Source organism: Crocodylus siamensis, chromosome 12 (assembly GCF_052110815.1).
Source record: "Crocodylus siamensis isolate JL-2025a chromosome 12, ASM5211081v1, whole genome shotgun sequence".
Taxonomy (NCBI): Eukaryota; Metazoa; Chordata; order Crocodylia; family Crocodylidae; genus Crocodylus; species Crocodylus siamensis.
Window position 1 is genome coordinate 33,685,184 of NC_143406.1, and position 22,773 is coordinate 33,707,956.

A 22,773-nucleotide genomic window follows, 5' to 3' on the forward strand; every position below is an offset into this window, starting at 1 on the left:
TATTCTGCTGCACAGCTTCGATGCTCTAGCAAATAAGTAGCACCAAGTAGTGATTCCCAGCAGCCGTGGAAAGGGTTAAAAGCAGAACTTTTACTATCATACCAGAATAATATGCAGAGTAGGAATTCCTTTACACATTGCAAGAGCTTTGCAATTTTAGGAAATGTTTGGGAACAAACCCAATAATACTTTCTTTACTACAAAACAAAAATCCATCTTCCTGGGTTGAGTGTTAGGGTCCCTTCTTCTGGCAAAAACAAGAAGAAAGATAGAGAGAGAGCCCCAGTTACCACTGTGGTTTCCCAAATGTGTGAATATGCTTAGTATGTAGCCAGTAGCAACACTGAAGCCTTAATTCCCTGGCCTTTTGAGTAAAATGTGGGACCATGTGCATGCTTAATATATCTTGAGAAATCTGGGAATTTGTCATTATGTCAAATTATGCCATTACCTTTCCAAAGGAGTGCTAAGGATTTAAACAAAATAACAGGGAAAATACATCTCAATTTCTATGGAAAGAAATTTACCTTGGTCAGAAAGCCATTTGGAAAAAATAAAAATAACTGCTTTCTTAGAACAGTAATGTAGTTCTTAAATTGAACTAACAAAAACTAATTCCTAAGGCTGTGTTCAGAGGTAATGGCAACTAGAAAAACCAGCCAGCGCTAGACTGATCTGGCCAGTTTAATGATTCTTGACCACTGTGATACTCAATGGTTTTATTCAACGTATCTGCCTGAAGACCACCACTGGAGGCCACTTTTAGGATCAGATCAGTAATCCCACAGAAATCCTTTTCCAGCTGACATCACTAGAACGTTGTGATTACTGCTCATTATTACAGGGGCATCTGGAGGCCATGCCCTTACAGGGCCCAGCACCAGTTAAACAAGCAAGAGAATTGGCTCCTAAAAATTGCTTCCCTTCACATCAGAATTGAACTTGACTAGATCAGTTTCCCAGTTGATTTCTGTTTGGATATCAAAATGTATCAATAAGTCCGAGAGAGTCCCTGCAGAACTAAACTCCCCTGTGAACACCAGACGGTAACGCTAAGTGGCAGTCCAAAAAAGAGATTGGGTTGGCTTTTTGTTATTGCTGTTTTGTTTTTCTTCTTGCAGGTGCAGCTGAGGTTCCCAGGCTGTTTATCAATTCCAAGCAAGTACCTTGAGCAAATGGAGTACTTTAACTCTCTCCTTTCCTTTTATCTGCATTTCCTTCCCTACTCTCCCACTTCCTTTTCCAGTCCTCTTTTCTTCCTTCTGCAAACTGCCTTGAAAAACAGACAATTTGTCTTTGCCTTGAAAAACAGACAATATTATCACTATTGTCTCAGAGAAACTCTGACTTCCAGTTATACTCCTTGTTTTTTAGAAGGGATGTAAAGATACAAAGCATACAAAGATACAAAGCATAAGCCAGCCGGTAATGAAGAAACTTCAACTGCAGGCAAGGCATTCTGGTCTGCCACCGCTCAGTGCACAGTCTCGCATCTTCTGCTGAAGCCTGTTTGGGCCAATATAGAAGTCAATTCTGACAAGCCATCAAAAACTATTTAGAGAATCCCATACAGCCATTAATGTATCTTTGTTCACTTGAGCCACTAACTGAGCTGTCAAGTGAACTTTAGTTCACGTAGAAGAACAAAGCAAAGTTTTTTCCAAATTTATAAGTGTTTTGTTTGCTCAAAGGGACAGCCAGACATGAGCCAAGAAGGATGCCTATTTTCACAATTTATCTTGGAAGCAGTTCCATGTTCTCTAAAGTACTTCTCTACAGGTGCAGGTAAAGGCACAATGGGATCTAATAAGTGATCCACACAATCACACCTCCTGCCAAGCCACACATGCATGGCAGGAAGCGTGACTGTGAGATCGCGAATTAGATCACCAACACACCTTACTGCTGCGGCAGGGGAAGCAAATTCCTATGGCTGGGAGACCCTGGACTCCTAGCCACATGGGCAGTGGGCACCTCAGCTGCAGCCTCAGTTGCAATCTGCCATCTACAGAGGTACATGAAGCACCCTCATGGCTGTAATACCTCATCAGCTATTCTCTACCAGCCACTGGGGTGCATGGGGCAACCCTGTACCTGAGAGCCCTGTCAACTGATGTGGTTTCCAGCCACGGGGGCATGGACCCCACAGCTGGGAGCTCCACTCAACTGATGGGGCTCCCCACCACAGGAGCCCCTGCCCACATGTTCAAGTAACGGTATGATAGAAAGCAACTACAAACTTATTACGTGTGTTTTGTGGAATAATATTGTAGCTTATTCCTCTTTTTATCACATCCCTAGCTGTATGAATGTGTGGGCAGGCGACCACTTAAGATTTAAATAACTGGTTAATCACGCCTTAAATGTAATGTATAGATAGGGCCCTAGAGACCTAGTTAAAAACCCCCAAAGTCAGAGAACAATACCAATATATGCCACCAGCAATCTTAACGTCAATAAACTAGCTATAATGACCATTGCCAGTTATATACTTTCTTTAATTAAGTGACCCTTTCTAAATTTATTACAGTAATAAATTAATGAGTATAATCATATCTATTTTTATTCCACTGTGAGCTATTCTTTACATTTGTTTACTAGAAAATCATAGAAAATTAGGGTTAGATGGGACCTCAGCATGTTATCTAGTCCAACCACCTGCTCAAAACAGGACCATTCCCAACTAGATCAGCCCACCCGAGGCTTTGTCTAGCTGGGTCTTAAAAACCTCGAAAGATGGAGATTATACAATCTCTATAGACAACATGTTCCAGTGTTTTACTACTTTCCTAGTTTCAGAAACCAGTTTTTATTTTAAAGTACAGATTAATGTGTATCCTTTGTAGCAGCTTGCAAATTGTGAATGATTCTGCTTCTAGCAGACATGTGAATCTATTGGAAGTTAGTGTAAATCACAGAGCACGAGTCTAATGTGCTCCTAACATGCAACTCCACTTAACAGGCAGGTTGCAGTATTCAGCATTATGTTCAGTTTCTGAATGGTCTCAAGCTGTAGCCTTAAATGAGTGCTAAAGGCTGGATTTGTTTTACCAAGCAGACAGGAAGGAAATAACGCTCCCAGCACTAGTCCTTTTAAGCTTTTTTTAAAAATCATTATTATCCATAGAAAAGTACAGAATAAAAAGTGTAACAAATGAAAAAGCATTCAGCATTCACCAAATCTCCAGTGGCTCCCCCAGTTCAGCTAGCCAGGGGGGGAGAGGACACAGCAATTCCCTTAGCTCCCATTTCGTTCAACTTTCTCTTCCTTTTATACTCTGCTCTGAGCAGCCATATGACTGCTGCTTTCAACAGACAAAATGTGTCTACCCAAAAATCCCTGAAAAGAAATTCAGATCCTACACCCTGTGGCACAAGGCAACCTCTGTTTCTTCCCAAAAACTCTGCTCTGTGACAATCTGGTTAGAATGGGCCCAGCAGAGGATATATACCTTACCCTATCTCTTTAGGTAACCTGAGCTGGATACATTCCTGAGGGAGGAGGGAAACCTACTCCCCCTGCCTACGTGACTGGCATCACATACCTGGGTGAGGGGCTTGGGCTCCATGGGGAGCTAGGAACTGCCACTCTACCCAGCAACTAGTGAAGCATTTCAAATTGGTTGGCTAGCAGCCAACAGGTGCTGGCCTCCATTGGGCCACGTAAATGAGGTCATATGGGCTATATAAGTTAAGGACTGCCCGGGAAGAGAGGACAGCAGCCATGAGGAAGACTCAGAGAGAGAGACAGAAGAGCTGGACCATCTGAAACTGGCTCTCTCTCCCACAACTCATGATCAAGAAACTGCCTCTGCCTCCAGAGGGAATCTCCACCTGCCTCTGGATGATACTTGTGAGTAAGCTACCTGAGATCTAACTAGATAGATAGCTTGCAGTAACTCAGATGTGTGATCAAAGGCTGCCCAGCCATGCCAATTTGCTTTATGGGATTTCTCTGATATTGCTCTACCCTGTACCCTATTCCAACCCTACCCCTTGTAGCCAGTGAAGTTCTCCTTTGTACCTAGTGTGGGAGACTTATTGGGTGTGGGTCTAGATTATGCCTTGGGGTCCCCTTGGTTCGGCTGACTAACAGAGACCACTACTTGTGCTTCCGACTGGGGGAAGCACCCCCAAGTGCTTGAAGTGAGTCAGGTACCCTTGAGGGCTACTAGGCCTGTGTTACTCAGGGGACGCAGAGCCAAAATCAAGCCCAGCCCTAGGTGGTGGCAGATTTTACACCAGGCTAGCAGGTGTGCTCCAGGAAGGGGGTTGGCCAGATGTGAAGCACCCCCAGGGAGGCACTCGGAGCCTGGAAGGTCATCAGGCGCAGTGAGGTGGGTGGCTCAAGGCAGAAGCACCCCCTACTGGCCTGCCACAAGCCCTGAGGAACAGAAAGGGTTCAGTACTGCTGCTGCTTATCCAAGAGGCCCCTGCATACACATCTCAGCATGCTCTGGAGGCTTCCTCAGTCTGCCTGGAGACAGAGGGCAACCATGTAAAGACACAAAGCTGCTTGACTGGCTGACCCAGACTATTCAGGATCAGCCGGTCTTCCTGCAGCACAGCCCAATGTAAAGATTGTGAAGGAGGTGTGTTCCAAGTCTAGTTCAAGTAACAGACTGACTCCCAGGGGAAAGGAGGGAAGGGAAGATAAGAGGTAGAGACCAGGAGCAGAGCAGTCTAGATGTCAGAGGACTGTGCTGCAGGTTATCTGAAAAGGGAAAATGTACAGACATTCACTCTTCCAAGAGAAATTCCAAGTAGAAACTGAATGTATGTGGCCAAAATCAACTGTATACACTCCTGCTAGTGTCCACAAGCAAGCCAACAAAATCTCATGGTTAACAGTATCAAAGGCTGCTGACAGATTTAAAAAGAGCATGGGTCCTTTATTTGCATCCATTACCAGAAATACATTATTAACTCAAGTAACCAGTGCAGTTGTTTACCCTCTCTTCAGGCCCATAACCACGTTAACCAAGGTTAAAGAAAACCAAAGGATCAAAAGAATGTTACAACTGTCTTATCTAACCTTCTCCATGAACTTCTCCAATGGGGCTAGAAGAGAGAGCAAGAGTTAACCAGATTATCAATATCAACCGTTCTCTCGAATATATTACTTACATCAGGGGCAGGCAGGATATGGCTGAATTCAGCCCACCAGGCAATTTCACCCAGCCTGTGGGCACCCAATTAATTGTACTCCCTCAGCCCAGGGGGAAGCCCCATGCAACTGAGCTGGAAGCCTTCCCAGCTGCCATGTGCAACTTCCAGGACTGTGCCAGAAGTGGCAGGGGACCCCACATGATGAAGCCAAATGGGTTCAGCCCCACTCCCTGCTTCCCACCGGAGTCTTGGGAGCTACACATGGTGGCAGGAAGTGGGGTGAGGCTGCTGGCTCCATTACACGGGGCTCCCCCTCACAGCATGCTGCTATGGCCAAGAGTGGCACATAAGCCTCAGGGAGCCACACGCGATGGAGGCAGGCTGGCCTGGCCCTGTTCCTTGCCTCCAGACACAGCTCCCAGAACTGGCCAGAGGTGCATGCCACTGGGGGGGCTCCACCCTGTGCAGGCCATAACCAACACAAGGGCCTGCTACCTACCGCTGCTGGCAGTGGGGGCTTTGCAACATGAGGGGGTCATCTGCAGGGAGAAATTGGGGGGCATGTGGGAGGCCTATACTCCCTCACACCCAACACCCTCCTTCACATACCCTCCAGAAATCCCACACACCAACAACTGTATCCTGCTCACACACACCCCCACACCCTACTCACACTGATACCCCTCATACCACTATACCTCCCTATAAACCCCACACACACACTCCCCCACGTACACACCCCCAACCACACCCTATACATAATATACAAGAGTAACACTGTTTTTTTAACTACTATGCAGTCACCTCTATATACACTACCCAAACACACATAAATCAGGACAAAAATATTTTTTGAAATAAAATTAATGATTTTTAGTATACAATTTGTTTTTTTTTCTGGTTCCAAGATTGCAATGCCCAAGAGGATTACTTCCAGGAGCAAGGGGAGGGACTTTTGGTGGGAAAAGTCAAGGGTTAGGGGTGGGACTTCTGGTCGCAAGAAGGCAACCAAGGGGCTGGGCATCCGTCAAGGACCAGGGCTACCCCTCTAACTGTCCACAGGTGAGCAAAACTCATTAAGCAGCCCTTCATCCAAAATAATTGCCTACCCTTGACTTACATAATAGCTTCTTTAAGACCTAATTGAACCCTGTCCAGCAAAGACTGTACTTCTCAATTAACAGCAGCCCCAGCACTTCATTAGCCAGAAAAGATAAGACACTAAACCACAGGTCATAACACGATGCTTTCCCAACACTTATCAACTATGAGCAATGCTGGCTGCGACATAAGCAAAAAAAAAGACATTGTTTTTCCTCTCAAGTTACCATTCTGTTTCCAGAGTCTCCAAATGTCTGAATGTCTGACATTCAGTCCAAATATGAATAATTTTTTTCTGCAAAGTAACACGAAAGCTTAACGTAGCAATGGAGTGAAGACTGAAGATCAACTAAGTTGCAATTCACTCAGTGCAGTTCAGCAGTGCAAGACTTGATAAATATTATTTTTAAAGCAATGGCTTTGGCACACCTATTACATAATATCATAAAAGCCCCTTGTGCTTTTACACGCAGCATCAGAATCAGAGATGTGGCCATCTGCACTCTCATTTCATTTGAGTGTTACCTGTAAACAAGAGTGAAGTACAAGGAGAAAGGTAGCAGAAACACTGTTCAGGTGTCATTGCATCAACAGTGGGGAACAAAAGATTGTCAGCAGTTTGGCAGGACATAATAACAGACTAATCCGTCAGAAGAAAATTATTAACATATGGGTTACATCACTCTTCAAAGACAAAACATCAAAAGAAATCAGATCACAAGGCAGCCAGAACAGATCCAGGGGCATTCAATGACACAGTAGCACTCCCCTTTGATTCCTGGTCACCTCATAATTTCAAAACAACCGCTGGGCAGTGGCAGCAGCATTTTTATTCAGGCAGCAGCCAGGGCGTCACTTGACTTCATGGCTCATTGTAATTTACCCAATTCCTTCTAAATTCTTCATTCCACGGGTGTTAATGACCGCCCTTTCCTTTTTAATGGTTTTGATGTTCCACTAATTAAGCAATTCTTTCTGGTGGAATTCTGCTGTCTACTAGCTGCTCTTTTTAATGTTGCTCCCATTTCACAGCCCTGTTTCTCATTTTAGCTAAAAACATCAACCCAGGTGAACATCAACTCAGGTGCAAAAATAACTTTCAGTGAAACAGTGGGTGCATTGTCAAGATGCTCAAGAAGGCTTGATTTTAAAACAGATGTACATTTAATTATTATGACACCAGGATTAAAGAAACATTATCTTTTGATTATTTTTGCTTAGTGTGTTGTGTTTTTCTACATAATATATGGATATAGCAAAATAACGCACCTTCCAATAAAGTTATGTTTGTGTTTGCTTCAAATGTAAATTGAATAATATAGTCCTAGACCCCTAGCATATTAGTAAAGCTTTTGGTTTCTTTTTAGCTGGAGAAAAAGATACGTTGCATTAAACATGATGATGTACCACACCCCACCCTCTTCAAAATCTAAGATCCATTCATGTAAGAAGGTAATAGTCATAATATCCCACCCTCGCAGTCCCTCCGAAGACCTGAATACCATTTCCAAAGCATTCCCATCTTTCTGAGTGGAACCTCCTATCACCTCTAAACTATACAAACAAGAAAGCTATAGTCTGGCATAATGTAACACAAGTTTAGTACTTGGGAAAAGATTGTTCAGTCTGTTTTGCTGAGGAAGCATTAGTCACATTGACTTTGATTTAAAATAGAATCAACGTAGAGGACAAACTCATTTATATCTTGTGCCAGCAGATACTTGGTAGACTATACTTGGCTCAAAAGACAGTCCAGGGCAGGCAGAAGTAATCCTTTGCTTAAACCTCCTGTTATTTTTCTATCAAATGCTTAGATAGGTTCCTTGTTATATAGTAGCTGACAGCTGACCTATTTGCTTAAACATTGAGTGATGATGTAGTGTCTTCTAAAATTCTGAAAGATGCTGTGGTAGTGGAAAAATAAAACAATTTTTGATATAGATGAAATTTTGATTGTAGATATAAATCATCAGTTTTAGATATCTAGTAACTTTACTTCTGTGAACCACAGGCCTACTGACAGTTTCCCACATCTAATTTCAAAATTAAGCCTTAAAAGTGAGATAAGTGCAAGAAGTTACCAAAAGACTGATTTGTAAATGAAATGTGATCAACTTGGGTATAGCAAATACTAGGGAAAAATTAAATTTTTTACTTTACAAATTATACTTTAACTGCACAATTGTTTTCATTGCTTCATTTTTTAAATACCTGAAAAAGATGAGCAAGAAAAAAAATCAAAGATATGTATACACAAAGTGTTATTTTTTATTACTAAGCCTTACAGTCTCTATATTTCTTAACTAAAGCCAAACTCCTATCTAAATAATGATCTGGAAGCTTAAGAATTCTAAGGTGGGTACGTTTACAAAGGTTACCTTATTTACAAATCATATCCATATTACTTGTTTCTGCTAGTTTCTGGAGATGCACCAACAAAACTGTCAAGAAACAGACATGAGCTAGACAAGCTGCTCAGTTTGCTTGTGAAGTTTAAATGAGCCTAACAATTTTCTTTCAAAGTTACTACTCCTCAGGGTATGCTGGAGTGCTTTAAATGGGATAAACTGCAGAAATCCATTCCATACAAAAAACTGAAGATATGTTCACTAAGATCTGGTATTAGATATATATCTATAGATAACTTATGTGACTACTACTGCATGATGCGATAGGGTGAATGAGTAAGATGCAATCTAAGCTTGGCTACCATTAACTTAGATGCCAAATTCCTTCAAGCTTTATGGTAATAAATAAATAAAGCCTGACTTCTATCCTGGGGAAGGTCTTAGAAAAGTTTATTAAAGAGGCCATCCTTAATGGACTGGCAGATGCCAACATCCTAAGGGATAGCCAGCACGGGTTTGTTGCAGGTAGGTCTTGCTTGACCAATCCCATTACCTTATACGACCAAGTGACCTATCATCTGGACAAGGGAGAAGAGATTGATGTCATATATGTTGACTTCAAAAAAGTCTTCTACCTGGTATCCCATGAAAACCTCTTGGTAAAACTGGCCAATTGTGGCCTTGGGTCCACCACAATCCACTGGCTGGGGAACTGGCTCCGTGGTCAGACCCAGAGGGTGGTAATTGATGGAAGTCAATCGTCATGGTGTCCTGTGACCAGTGGGGTCCCCCCAAGGCTCTGTCCTTGGACCCATATTGTTCAACATCTTCATTAACGATGTGGACACTAGAGTCAGAAACAGACTGGCCAAGTTCGCCGATGACACCAAACTTTGGGGCAAAGCATCGACACCAGAAGACAGGAGGGTGATCCAGGCTGACCTGGACAGGCTCAGCAAATGGGTAGATGAGAACCTGATGGTGTTTAACACCGAAAAATGCAAGGTTCTCCACCTTGGGAGGAAAAACCTGCAGCATCCTTATAGGCTCGGCAGTGCTATGCTGGCTAGCACTACGGAAGAAAGAGACTTGGGGGTCATGACTGACCACAAGATGAACATGAGCCTTCAATGTGATGCTGCGGCTAGTAAAGCAACCAAAAAGCTGGCCTGCATCCATAGATGCTTCTCAAGCAAATCCCGGGACGTCATTCTCTCCTTGTACTTGGCCTTGGGGAGGCTGCAGCTGGAGTACTGCGTTCAGTTTTGGGCTCCACAATTCAAAAAGGACGTGGAGAAGCTTGAGAGAGTCCAGAGAAGAGCCACACACATGATCGGAGGTCAGGAAAACAGACCTTACGATGACAGGCTGAGAGCCATGGGGCTCTTTAGCCTGGAAAAGCGCAGGCTCGGGGGTGACCTGATGGCCACCTATAAGTTTATCGGGGTGACCACCAGTACCCAGGGGAACGTTTGTTCACCAAACCGCCTCAAGGGATGATGAGGTTGAACAGTTATAAACTACTACAAGACCGTTTCAGGCTGAACATAAGGAAGAATTTCTTTACTGTCTGAGCCCCCAAGGTCTGGAACAGCCTGCCATCGGAGGTGGTTCAAGCACCTACATTGAACACCTTCAAGAGCAAATTGGATGCTTATTTTGCTGGGATCTTATGACCCCAGCTGACTTCCTGCCCTTTGGGCGGGCGGCTGGACTCGATGATCTTCCGAGGTCCCTTCCAGCCCAAATGTCTATGAAATCTATGAAATTTCCCTGACATACAGAGTCTGAGAAGACAGAGTTCACTGCAAGCAAACAAAAATCTTCCTTTCAAAACTATAAGTACAAAACAAAGAAAATCACTGGTTCATACAAAAACATGTATCATCATAATTCATATATAGGGACCTAACAAATTTGAGATTCTGCAATTTTCATAGAAACTATAAATTTGTGAGGGCTCCACAAAAAATGGTAGTTGCCGCAAAAAACAGTGGGCTTAGTGCAAAAAAAAAAAACCTTGCTAGCTAGCAGAGAAGCCCTACAGTCTTGGAGCATGGGGGAGGGTGAAAGGAGGGGAGGGAAAACAGCAGCAGGAGAGGCAGGGCAGGGCTGCTTACAGCAGGTATCTGCAGCCTCCATGCCTCCTGCTGCAAGCACCCCACCATGCCCTCGCCTCTAACCCGCCCCCTCCCCCACGGCGCTCCAAGATTGCAGGACTTCTCAGATTGCCAGTAAGTTATTTTTCTTTCTTTTTTTTTTTTTCTTGCACTGAGCCCACCAAAACCACAGAACTTTCTGCTTAAAGATGACCCAGAACCACAGCTGAATTCACCTGAACAAATTCAAGACAATCCTCTGATAATTAGATTCTATACCTGAAAAACGGTAACAAATTTATACATTTTCTCTATATAGAATCTAATTATTGGTGGTTCATATATTCAGGGTCATCATAGGTTTGAGTTAAAATGGTATATTATCACATACAGATTCCATTCCACCAAAATAAGCTCCCTTTCACTTCTCATATAAAAACACTCAAAATATATGCATCCAATTTTTCAAAAATAAATTCTGATACTGACCTTAAAATTTCATTTAATTTAGGCTGCTGGAAGATATGAAAGGAAAAAAATGTGCTCCACCAATAAAGGAAGCACATTAGTTTGACCCAGCTCCGCAGCAGCTGTATAAATTGCATGCTTCAGCAGGGCTTTTGGTGTTTTTATCGAATAGCTGATCCAATCAGCTATTAGATAAAAGTGCCCCAAAAGCCCCACTAAAGAGCCCAATTTATACAGACATTGCGCAAGCCAGGTCAAACTAACATAATGCCTCTTCTGTGCATGTAATGGGCTCGGCACTGTGGCATGCCAAGTTTAAAGTGCTGGGTTTTGGGGGGGAGGGGTTTATACCCGTAAGCAGCCTTATTTTTAGGTGGTAACATATACTCATGAATACACCTATTTCACGGGGAATTGAGGCAACTTTGTGCATTTGAATCATTTAAAGAAACCAGGCATAACCTCTAAAGGTTATGTTATTCATACCATCATTGTGTCCATGTTACCAGTTCATTTTTTAGTGATTTTTGTAGAAGTCCACACTTCGTACTGTTAGGTGAGTTTTAGAATAATCAACAAAAAACAAATATGTACTGTGATGTGCTGCTGTTCCTTTATATAAAACTTTTAGTCAACAAGCTGAAAGTTAGTTTACCATACTGAATGTTTGTTCTTACTTGTATTCCATAGCCACAAGAGAAAATGTCATTGTTTTTCTGCTATCAAATTCTTGAGAGGTATAAGAATTGTTATGCTTTCCTGATGATACCAGGATCACAAACCAGGAAGAGAACGGACCTTAGAAGGTCCAATAGTCCCACCTCCTGTTTGTCTAACCTGCTTTTAAAATTTCAAGGGTGGAGATTCCACAACCTCTAGCTAATCTCTTTCAATGTTCAATTACCCATATAGTGAGAAAGTTCTTCCTAAAATGTCTCTTACTGTATTTAATAGGGTTGGTTTTTGTTCTGTTTACTGTCTATCTCCATCATCTAAAAAACAGCTCTTCGAGTATCTGAAGACTGTTATCAAATCCATCCTCAGTCTTCTCTTCTCCAGACAAAATAATCCCATGTCTTTCAAATTTCCCTCATATTCACGTTTCCTAAATTTCTCACAATTTTTGTCCCTTATACTAGACTCTTTCCAATTTATCCATATGCTTCTTGAAAAGCAGCACCCAAAACTGGACACAGTATTCCAGATAAGGTCCCAACATATCCGAACAGAGTAGAAAAATCACTTCCCTTGACTTGCAATCAACACTCCTATTAATACACCCCAATATTCAAGGGGTTGGCACATGTATGGCCCATTTTATATGGACCATGGAGATAGAGGACTCCGCACACGTGGCAGTGGCAGCCAAGTGATGAGGAAAAACAGCAGCAGCAGCACTGCAGGGGTGAGCAGCGACTGCTGTAGTGGCATGTGGCTGGGTTGGATGTGGCCCACACTCAAAACTAAGCTCTTTTAAAGTGGTACCCCCCACTGCCTACCCCTGCAATACTCTATTGGGTTTTTTTTGTAAAAAGCACTCTGTTGCACACTGTTGGTTCATACTCAGTTTATAACTCACTATAAAAATCACTCAGTCTTTTTCCTAAGGATTGCAGCCTAGCTAGTCATTCCCCAGCTTATATTTGTGCATGCAACTGTTGTTCTAACTGCAGGACTCTGCATTTGGCTTTACTGAAAGTAATTAGATTAATTTTGGATCATTTCACCAGTTTATCAATCATACTAAATCCTAATCCTGCTTTCCAGCCTGCCCGCAAGTCTACCCATCTTGGTGTCATCTGGAATTTTTTTTTTAAGTGTGCACTCAGCCTCAAGATCAAAACTATTAATAGAGATATTAAACAAGCTCAGACCCAGGATAGACTCCTGAAGACTCCCACTTGATATCCTGCTCTCCCTGCCCCACCTCTTGATTAGGCATTATGGCATAATGGGAAATAGTATGAAATGCACATCCCAACTATTCTGTAACGTGCAACGGTCATGCCTGCACTGACCTATACTGTGTACAAAAAAGGTAAAACAAAACAGAAAATTTGTTTATAACTAAACCTGAAATTATTTCTGTCAAAAATATATTGGCACTGACCAATTATGTTGTTTTCATGCATAAACCATATACCTGTCTTAACCTGCACTGTGTAAAGCTAGTTCTATACCCTAGCCACATAACACAAATCTTCTGTGATAAAAGTGGGTAAAAACATGTATGCTGGTATCCTAGGCACATGCATTTAACAGGGCTCAGCTGTGGAATATTTTCTTTTCCAGTTTTTTGCCCACACTAACACAAGCCTGGGACAATTTCTTTTACATCATAGTTAAAAGTACAATATCTGTCCTGAGGCTTCATAACTCTTGAAACTATCTACAAGTATGGTGGAATTTTTTGCTGCCTGATCAGATGCCTAGGACTGCTACTCTACTTTTTTCTATATACTACATTTTAATAGTGGTGCACCAATAAAGATTTTTTTGAGTCAATACCAATGGCCAATTATTAATGACCCATATCGGCCACTACCAATCCGATTGCCAATATTCAGCCCGGCAGCTTGAAGAGCAGCATCCAGCTGATAAGTCTATTGAGGGAAGGGGCAGAGGGGAGGGAAGAGGCATGGGGGGTGCAGATCAAAGCCCCCATGGTGAGGGAGGGAGTGGGGTTGGGGCTTGGCATGGGACAGAACCACAAGCAGTTCATCTGAGGGGAGGGGCAGCTCCCGCCACTGCATGCCCCCTGGGGGAACCTCACTGAAAGTCAAGTGCCTTACACTCCTAAGGCATATAAACATTTGTCCTCACTGAAATTAAGTTTCAAACATACACGTTGAAGTTCTATAATTTTTCCCTCCATGGGGCACAAAATATACCAGAATCAAATTGTCCAATACATGACTCTCAAATCATAACCAAGATTATTCATGTGTTGAACTGGTTTTATGCTTCAGTCTAAATACATCAGAGTATGCATGCCAGGAAAAGAATTTTAGTCAGGACAGTCCTTGAAACATGAGTCACCAAACAATTCAATTCAAGCATAATTGGTTGAGATGGCAACACATCTGCTTTATGAGGTAATTCTGAAAGCTGCTCTTATATGGATTACATAAGCAAGTAAGCAAGACAGAAAATTTGTAACAATATACCATAACTGGATTTAAAATAATTTCTGCAGAAGTATACTAGCAATTTACCAAATTATTCCATTTTCACACACAATATACAAAAGCCTATTTATTCAGTCCTTCAAAGGACCCAAAGTTATAACTTACTGGGCAACAAGTTATGGAAAAAAGGAGTGAAATGGCTAAGGCTACTATGAAGAAAGAAAAAGAGCTTTTTCCATGCTTGTTAATGCTCATCCTTAAGAGTTGCCACTTACATATTTGCATATCTTTAACTTCAGAAAGAAGTCATCCGGGAAAGTCTTGTTTTGGCAAAACCAATAGCTTTACAAGGGACAAGTATATAAAACAGGACACCTGCCTAGCAGCCAGATGAACACCAAAAAAAACTCTGTCAGCCCACAGACTGCCAGCCATACTGCCATCACATCCAAGAGGAATTTTCTCCTCCAGTAAATATGAAAAATACAATATCCCAAACCAAAAGGAGTGCAAACATATGGTTACACAGAATGTTATAATAAATTAACAATTACTACATTTCTCACACCCATCATACAATTTAAACAGAGAATGATTAAAAGTGATACATGTGCCTACCATAGAGTAATTATAGAATGCATATAATCACCTATTCCAAAGTACTGGTTTATTCCTTTCTGTCTTTAGCATTTAGCTTTTTCTGTATGCAATTTACTCATTTAAGTCTTTTCTTTATTAAATATACTTTTACAAGGCTTCACCTTGAACTTCAGCCTCAAGCTTGAAGTTTTTAAATACAATGCAGAGTGTATCTGCATCTCATACTTGTTTTCCAATATGTTCTTACTCCCTACCTTGTCAAAGCCTGGATCTTTGCTGCATGTCGCTCTTCCTGCTCTGCTACTTTCTTTCTCAAGTTGTCTATTTCTTGCCTGAGTGCTGCTGAATGCTCCATCTCTCCATCAAGCAGGTTTCGCAGAGATCTGAAAAAAGGGAGTACCATCTGTTAAGACATTGTAAAAGCTACCAGTCCAACAGATGAAACATGGACAAATATAAGTAGGTTGTCTAAAAGTATGTCATTCATTTTACCCCCAAATCTCATTATTCAAATCTAATAAATGCACTTAGTCTAATCTAATTGTACCAATTCAAATTTATTAAATGCATTTTATAAAAAACTATGAAAAGATGCAGACAAGGACCAAGAGTGGTAGATGAAATAATTATGACACATTAATTTTTATTTCAACTCTAGGCCCAAAATATAATAGGTGTCCCAGTGTTTGATACCATATTCACAAAAGGAGACATGTTCTCTACAGAAAAAGATCTTTCAAACTGTTTTCCCTACCATAACTCAAACAACTGAAGAAATGTTTTCTGAGATACAAGAGTATATAACCAGTATCATTTACTAGCTGGAGCAGGAGATGTGGGCCCAGAACTGTAGGCTTCCATTGTGTGAACCTTACCTTTGGAAAAAACTGTCAGATCAGCATTACAAGCATTTTAATCCAAATGAAAAAGTTTGCCTGCAAGCATTCCTCTTCAACAGAAACACTACAGCATCATACTTGTTAAGTTGCATAAAAAGAAATACAGGATGACAGTCTTGCACCCAGAACTTGTTATTATAGGAGCTGAAGCAAAAAAAGAATGGGTAAATACTTCAGGGAAAAGTACCTGTTCTGTTCTTCCAGTTCATCCTTTCTGTTCATCATGGCCACAATAGCTTGCCGAAGTTCATCTAAGAGAGAAGAAAACTATCATGCTTCTTTCTATCATTTCAGATGAAAAAAGTCATATGCATTTTGGCAACAATTAAAAAAATGTGTCTGCGCTCAAGTCAACTCTAAAGAATATATTTAAGTCCTATTCATTTTAGTACTTTTTTTAGGATTGTGAAAAAGTTTGAATATGATTTTAATACAAAATTTAACAAGTTCATCCTAGGTTACAGAAGTTACTCTTTCCTCTGATGACTTTATCATGTATGGTGCCTTACAATACAGTCTGTTTTTTCAATATGATCTGAGTTAGAAGTGACACACACAAACAAGCCCACTCACAGATTACCATCCTTACTTCACATGAGATATACCTAACAAATCAGCTCTTTCCACCTAGTTTCAGAGGTAGATTTTGGGACAATTAGAGTTGCCAAAAGTACACATAAACCTCTGACTTTCTTGAAGGTCTTTAGGTACTTCTACAGGTGGTTTCCTGACATGACTTAGACATTTCAGTGAAAATATACTCAAATCTGGAAAGTGAAAACAGCTGCTGGGAATTCAGTGCTAGATTCAGTCATGAGAAAAATCACAACAGATGTCTCAACTCGTTAAAAGATGGGTCAGTCAGGGCAGAAAACAGAAATATTCTGAAGGAATTAAAGAAAAGGAATGTAACTACCCAAAAAACCCAATATAATGAATTACAGTCTAATTTTATTACCTCCATGGGAACAAACCATTTTTTGGTACGAAAAGACACTCCAGTACTAAAATGAAACTTAACATGTTAAAGAAAAGTTGAAGAGCAAAGAACACAGATAAAATTAAATGACTTTAATAAAAAGGGTCAAAGTCTGATTCCCTTATTCATATTGGTAAATACTACATACTCAATCAGCCATCATGCAGCTATAAAAATATAGCGACTTCTATAATATTCTTCATCAAGTAAGATACAACTACATGATCATGGATATCAGAACTTGCTCCTTTATCTTTAAGCATAAAATAACCTCCATTTTGTTCTTTAAGGCAGTCTTCTAAACCTAAATTGTAAAACACAACTCTAAAGACAAAATCAGAAGTACATGTGAAATTACGTAGATTACAGTCTATGATTTGATTCCAACTCAAAACGCACCCCTACAGAGAGGTCTCAGAAAGTACTGAGAGCAACTTCAGTTAATTTTTCCCTAAATAAAAATACAGTATCAAATTTGCAATTAAAATGTCAAACTACAGCTCCTACTATATCAAAATGCAATGCACAGCCCATCTGTGTTTTTAGCCAGCACTATCTAGTTTAGGCTACAGTTTTCAACTATTTTTACAACCAAAATATAAAAGTATAGGTTAAAGAACTAGTGCTGGCATGAGGGAGCAGCTGGGGTGTTCAGAAGTTGGACAGACCCATTCTAAAGGATCCAAAAAAATTCTGGTATCTGTTTTTTCCTCTAAATGTTTCTGTTGCACTTAAATGTTTATAAAAAGAGGGAACCAAGTCTTCCAATTTCTACACTGTTCAACTCTTCTAATTCAATGTCTTCTTCGGCAGTCCCTTGCAGCTGATGATCATCTTCCATGACTGTCTTTTCTGTAGGTCTGAAGATGGCTGAGGAGGCTGCTCTGGGATCAACCAACTGTTGCAACTTGAGCCTATTTCCATGCTGGGTGGGTGGCTCCAGATTCTTGATTTGGTCTGCAACAGACTGTTTCTATTGCTCCCACTTTTCCATTTCCTGTTGACTTCACTGGTTTCAAAGTACTGAGATCCTTGCAGCAGACTCTTCCTCCTTTTGGGGTGGTCCTGGATGGTAGTCGCCCACAAGTTGATGACAATGCTGCATTTTTTCACATTGGCCTTGAGGATGTCCTCCTAGTTCTTTCTCTGCCCTCCTCTTATGTGCCTAACTTGACTGAGATGGGAAAATAAAACTTGTTTCAGGAGTTTGGAGTCAGACATCCAGATGATGCGGCCAGCCCAGAGAAGTTGATGTTGGACAACCATCACCTTAACGTTCATAGTGTTTCCTTGTGAGAGAATGGTAATGTCACTGGATTTAAAGGAACTTCTGCAGGCAGTGTTGATGGTACTTCTCCAGTGACCAGAGGTGTCTCCTGTTCATTGTCCACATCTCAGCTCCGTACAGATCACAACTATTTGATAAACAACGAGCTTGGTTTTGGATCTGATATTGTGATCTTCAAACACCCATTTTCTCAAGCGTCCAAAGGCTGCACTTGCACATTTGAAGTGATGTTACATTTCTTCAAGGATGTCGGTGTTCTGCGAGAGATGGCTTCTGAGGCACGGGAAATTCAACTCAAAATTCCCCAGAGTCTCACTGCGAATCTGAATTAGTGGAGCTGGGGACTGCTCTTTAAGAGCTTGCTGATGGAGGACCTTAGTCTTCTGAATGTTAGACGTCAGTCCCATTCTCTTGCATGCCCCGGTAAAGATGTCGACAATTGCCTGAGAATCTGTTTCCAAGTGAGCACACTTTCAGGCTCACTCAGAAGAACCAAGTATGCTCACTTGGAAACATACTGGAGCATGACGGTAGCTGGGTGTGGTCCTGGTTTTAGCTCAGTCAGCTGAGATTAAACAGCTTACCATAAATTCCTCAGTTTAGCTACACCCTCACAGGAAGCTTGCCAGGTGTGGCATTGTGGTAAAGAATATTGAGAAGAATGTTGGAACAATGATAAAGTCCTGTTTAACTCATATCTTAACCTTGAAGGGATCTGAAATAGATCCATTACTGAAAACCACCACTCACACAGCATCATGGAGCAGGCAAAGAATGCTGACAAATTTCTGTGGGCATCCGTACTTTGGAAGGATCCTCCACAGCACTTCTAGTTGACAGAGTTGAAGGCTTTTTGTCAGGTCAAAGAAGGCCATACAGAGAGGTTTATGTTGTTTCCAGCATTTTTCCTGCAGATGGTAAGCAGTGAAGATCATGTCAGTTGTGCCTCTTGATGTCCTAAACCCACACTGAGATTCCAGGAGGAACTCTTCAGCAAATGGAAGGAGATGGTTCAGGAGGGTTCTCACCATGATCTTTCCTGTCATGGACAGCAAGACAATCCATCTGTAATTTCCATTCAGACTTGTCTTCTTTCATAGAAAATTAGGGTTGGAAGGGACCTCAGGAGGTCATCTAGTCCAAGCCCCTGCTCAAAAGAGGACCATCCTCAACTACAGCATCCCAGCCAAGGCTTTGTCTAGCTGGGTCTTAAAAACCTCCAAGGATGGAGATTCCACAACCCCTCTGGGTAGTCTGTTCTAGTGTTTTACTACCGTCCTAGTGAGGAAATTCTTCCTAATATCCAATCTAAGCTTCCCTTGCTGCAACTTGAAACTGTTGCTCCTTGTTATGTCATCTGCCACCACTGAGAACAGTCTAGCTCCATCCTTTTTCAAACCCCACTTCAGGTAGCCTTATCTTCTAAGCCCAGTTCCTTCCACCTCTCCTCATAAGTTATCTGCCCCAGCCTCCTCACCTTTTTTGTTGCCCTCCACTGGACTCTCTCCAATTTGTCCACATCCTTTCTGTAGTTGGTGGCCCAAACCTGAAAACTGTACTCCAGATGTGGCCTCACCAGTGCTGAACAGAGTGAAATAATCTCTTCCCTTGCCTGCTGGCAACCACTCCTAACAATACAGCCCAGTATGCCACTAGCCTTCTTGGCAACAAGGGCACACTGTTGGTTCATATTCAGCTTGTTGTCCACTGTAACCCCCAGGTCCTTTTCTGCACGGCTGCTGCTCAATTTTCTCTCTCAAAGATGGTCACAATCATGGCATCCCTGAGGTCATCTGGGATTTCCTCATTATTCCAAATCCTTAGGATGAGGGCACGGAGCTGTGATGTGAGCTCCTCTCCCCCTCACTTAAAGATTTCAGCAGGGATTCCATCAGCTCCAGATGCCGTGTCCTTCTTCATTTGCTTGATGACTTTCCACAGCTCACTGAGGGGTGGACGGAGTCTGAGATCATTTCGGACTAAAACCATCTCTGGCAGCAGAACTGTACTGGTACTCAGAAGATCCACTGGTGGCAGATGAGGAATGACCTTCAAGGAAAGTTAGCTGCAAAATAAGCAGGGGTAATGCTGATGAATAATTTAGTCAAGGACCAAGCAACAGCAGTGCCACCAGGATGTGGTGGGGTGAGCAGACTGCAATGCTTTCCCTCCTGAAAAATCACATATATCTTTTGACGGTGCTGTAACACAGGGAGTGTAAGTCACCACTATAATAAAGCCTGCCCAGCCCCTAGCCATGGGTCTACAAGTCCTCCACAGTGGAGCAGACAGAAGAAGATATTAGAATCTCAACGGCTGCAAAGGCAGGAGAAGGATGAAGCAGAAGATCTCCAATCTTCTGCCTCCTTGCCATTGGATTACAGTCCTATTCTGTCAATGCATAAATGAACTATACTCTATATGAAGACTGTAATTGTGTTTTCAAATAACTAAGAAAACTGTTTCTAGGCCTAGCATAAAATGGAATGAGGTTAAAATCTGTTTTCTAATAATTTACTAGTAAAGCTACCATGTTAACTACAATTATAATGTACACACCCTAGTTACACAAAAAGTTCCACAGCCTAGTATAAACTAGGATTTCCTTATTTTGCATAATCATGACAAATACTAATGAAAATTTATAATAGTAAGTCAACTCCTTCAAATGACCAAACATTCACACCAAATTGAAAAACACACCTAACTGTTGGCAATTACAAGCAGATAGTAGCATTTTCATATATATATGGTTGATGGCATCTTAAGATCCCAATCAGGGATCAGGGCCCACAAAGGAACTTAAATCTTGGTTTAGGAAATAACTAAGACAGGCAAAACAATGGCAAAGGAAGAAAAAAAGGTGGAAAAGCAGGCAACTGAAATGAGGGAGTTGTTCAGAGTAAGCCCTGCTCTCAGGCACCACCACACCCATCTCATCTGTGATCATGTACACCAATATACTTTTCTAGAAGAATTACTACTGGCACATACGGTAGTAAATGCAGGGAACTACTCATTTTCCCATCCTCTGCATATAAAGCATACAAGATTTTAATTGCACTTTTGCAATTGCATTCTGTAATTTAAACAGTGAATGCTGCAAGGCAATGTTGGTAACTAAAATTGCACCCTTTAAAATCATGTTTCAGAGCCTGGAGAGCAAATAAAGCAGTCTCCATCAGAGGGATAAAGCTATTTTTATTGCACAGAAGTATGAACACCATTCCCACAATGTATGAATTTCTGTTATTTCCCATAAATTCTGGTATAATGGCCATTTAATGAAAGATTTCTTCTCATTTTTCAAGAAATAACGTCTTCAAGTTTTCTTACTGGATCTCAGAAAGGGCAGCAAAATGCAGTCTTGGCCTGAAACTTCTAGAACAAGTAATAGTCTAAAACTATTTTGGTCCATTTAAGAATATGCCACAATCTTGAAAAAAAAATAAATTCCTTTCAACTCACAACAGCAGCATTATTTCAGTACCTTGAGTGATGTTTCAATATCTCCTAACAAGCATGTATATGAAGGACCAGACTTGCAATAGCTAGGAAAATATTCAGATATCAAGAGTCAAAAAGACATCAACATATTAAAGACGGCTGTCAAAAAACTGTACACATTAGTTTATGGAATTGGCTACAGAGACACTTCTCCAAGGTATTCAATGCCTGTTATTTTCCTAAATTACTGCCTGTTTATTTTCCTGGGGTTATTTTCCTTTACCAAGTCCCAATCTACAAGATGAAGCTAAATAGCAGTGTCTCTCTCCTTTTAATTTTAATTAAAACTTATAAATGTTTTACTTCTTGAATATCTTCATCTTTTTTATCTATAACATTCTTCAAAATCTTTATTTTTTAATGGAAAAAGGCTTTTACAATTTACTGTATACCAGGAAGGAGTGAGAAATGCAGTTTCACTTTGCATAAATTGTAGGCATAATTCATTATATCACACCTTTCCCATTTCTATGCGAGTATTCACTCACATTTACATACTGAACAGCCAAATAGTTCCAAACAGGGGTGTCAATCAAAAATGGTGCAATACAGCTTAAATCTTCAATCTTCTACAGTCAAGCTATGTGAAAAGATAGTTTCAGCTTTACTGGGCATTAGAAGAATCAAGATTACAAATGAATCCAAAAATAAGATGTTATGGTTCTTCTCTGTGAGAAAGTGAAACAGAAGAGTAAAGGTGAAACAGCCTTTATCCTTCATGTGCATAAAGAAATAAAATTGTACTCTGTTATTGGTTTAGTGTTAAGAAAGCATTCCTAAAGTGTTGCCCACCACAATATTAAGCATCTACTAGATTCTCTTTAGAAGTATAACTAGGAAAGTATGTTAACTAGCTGAAACTTTTGTAAAATTTTAAACATTCCCTCACTTGTAAAGAATTAAAACAAATTAGACCAGTATTACCTGAGACATACAGAAAGATATAATATAAAGCACTGATGATATGTTGCACTCACTAAGTACTTACCTACCAGATTTCCACATTTTATCCCAACAAGAAGCAAGGGGGGCAAGAGTGCCCAAAAGCCCCCCTGGCTCACCAAGGGCATCCAGGAATGCCTGATTACCAAAAAGGCGGTGCACAACCAGTGGAAGGGGGGTGCTATCTCCAAAGAGGAGTATACCTCCTCTGTTCGGGCCTGTAGGGGGGCTGTCAGGAAAGCTAAGGCAGACATAGAGCTAGGACTAGTGTCCAAGATCAAAGATAATAAAAAGTCCTTTTTCAA

The 22,773-nt window shown here is 41.2% G+C and overlaps 1 protein-coding gene across 2 annotated transcripts in view; it reads right to left on the reverse strand.

The window, feature by feature from the left end:
* The window catches only part of SNX29 (sorting nexin 29), a 453,573-nt gene that overhangs the window by 371,826 nt on the left and 58,974 nt on the right, over nucleotides 1-22,773 (reverse strand). For both annotated transcript variants that reach the window (XM_090023172.1, XM_090023173.1), the window contains 2 exons: nucleotides 15,940-16,003; nucleotides 15,108-15,236 (listed from right to left, as the gene is read on the reverse strand). In XM_090023172.1, coding sequence (XP_089879298.1) covers nucleotides 15,108-15,236; nucleotides 15,940-16,003 — 193 coding nt within the window. The remainder of the gene's footprint in view (nucleotides 1-15,107; nucleotides 15,237-15,939; nucleotides 16,004-22,773) is intronic.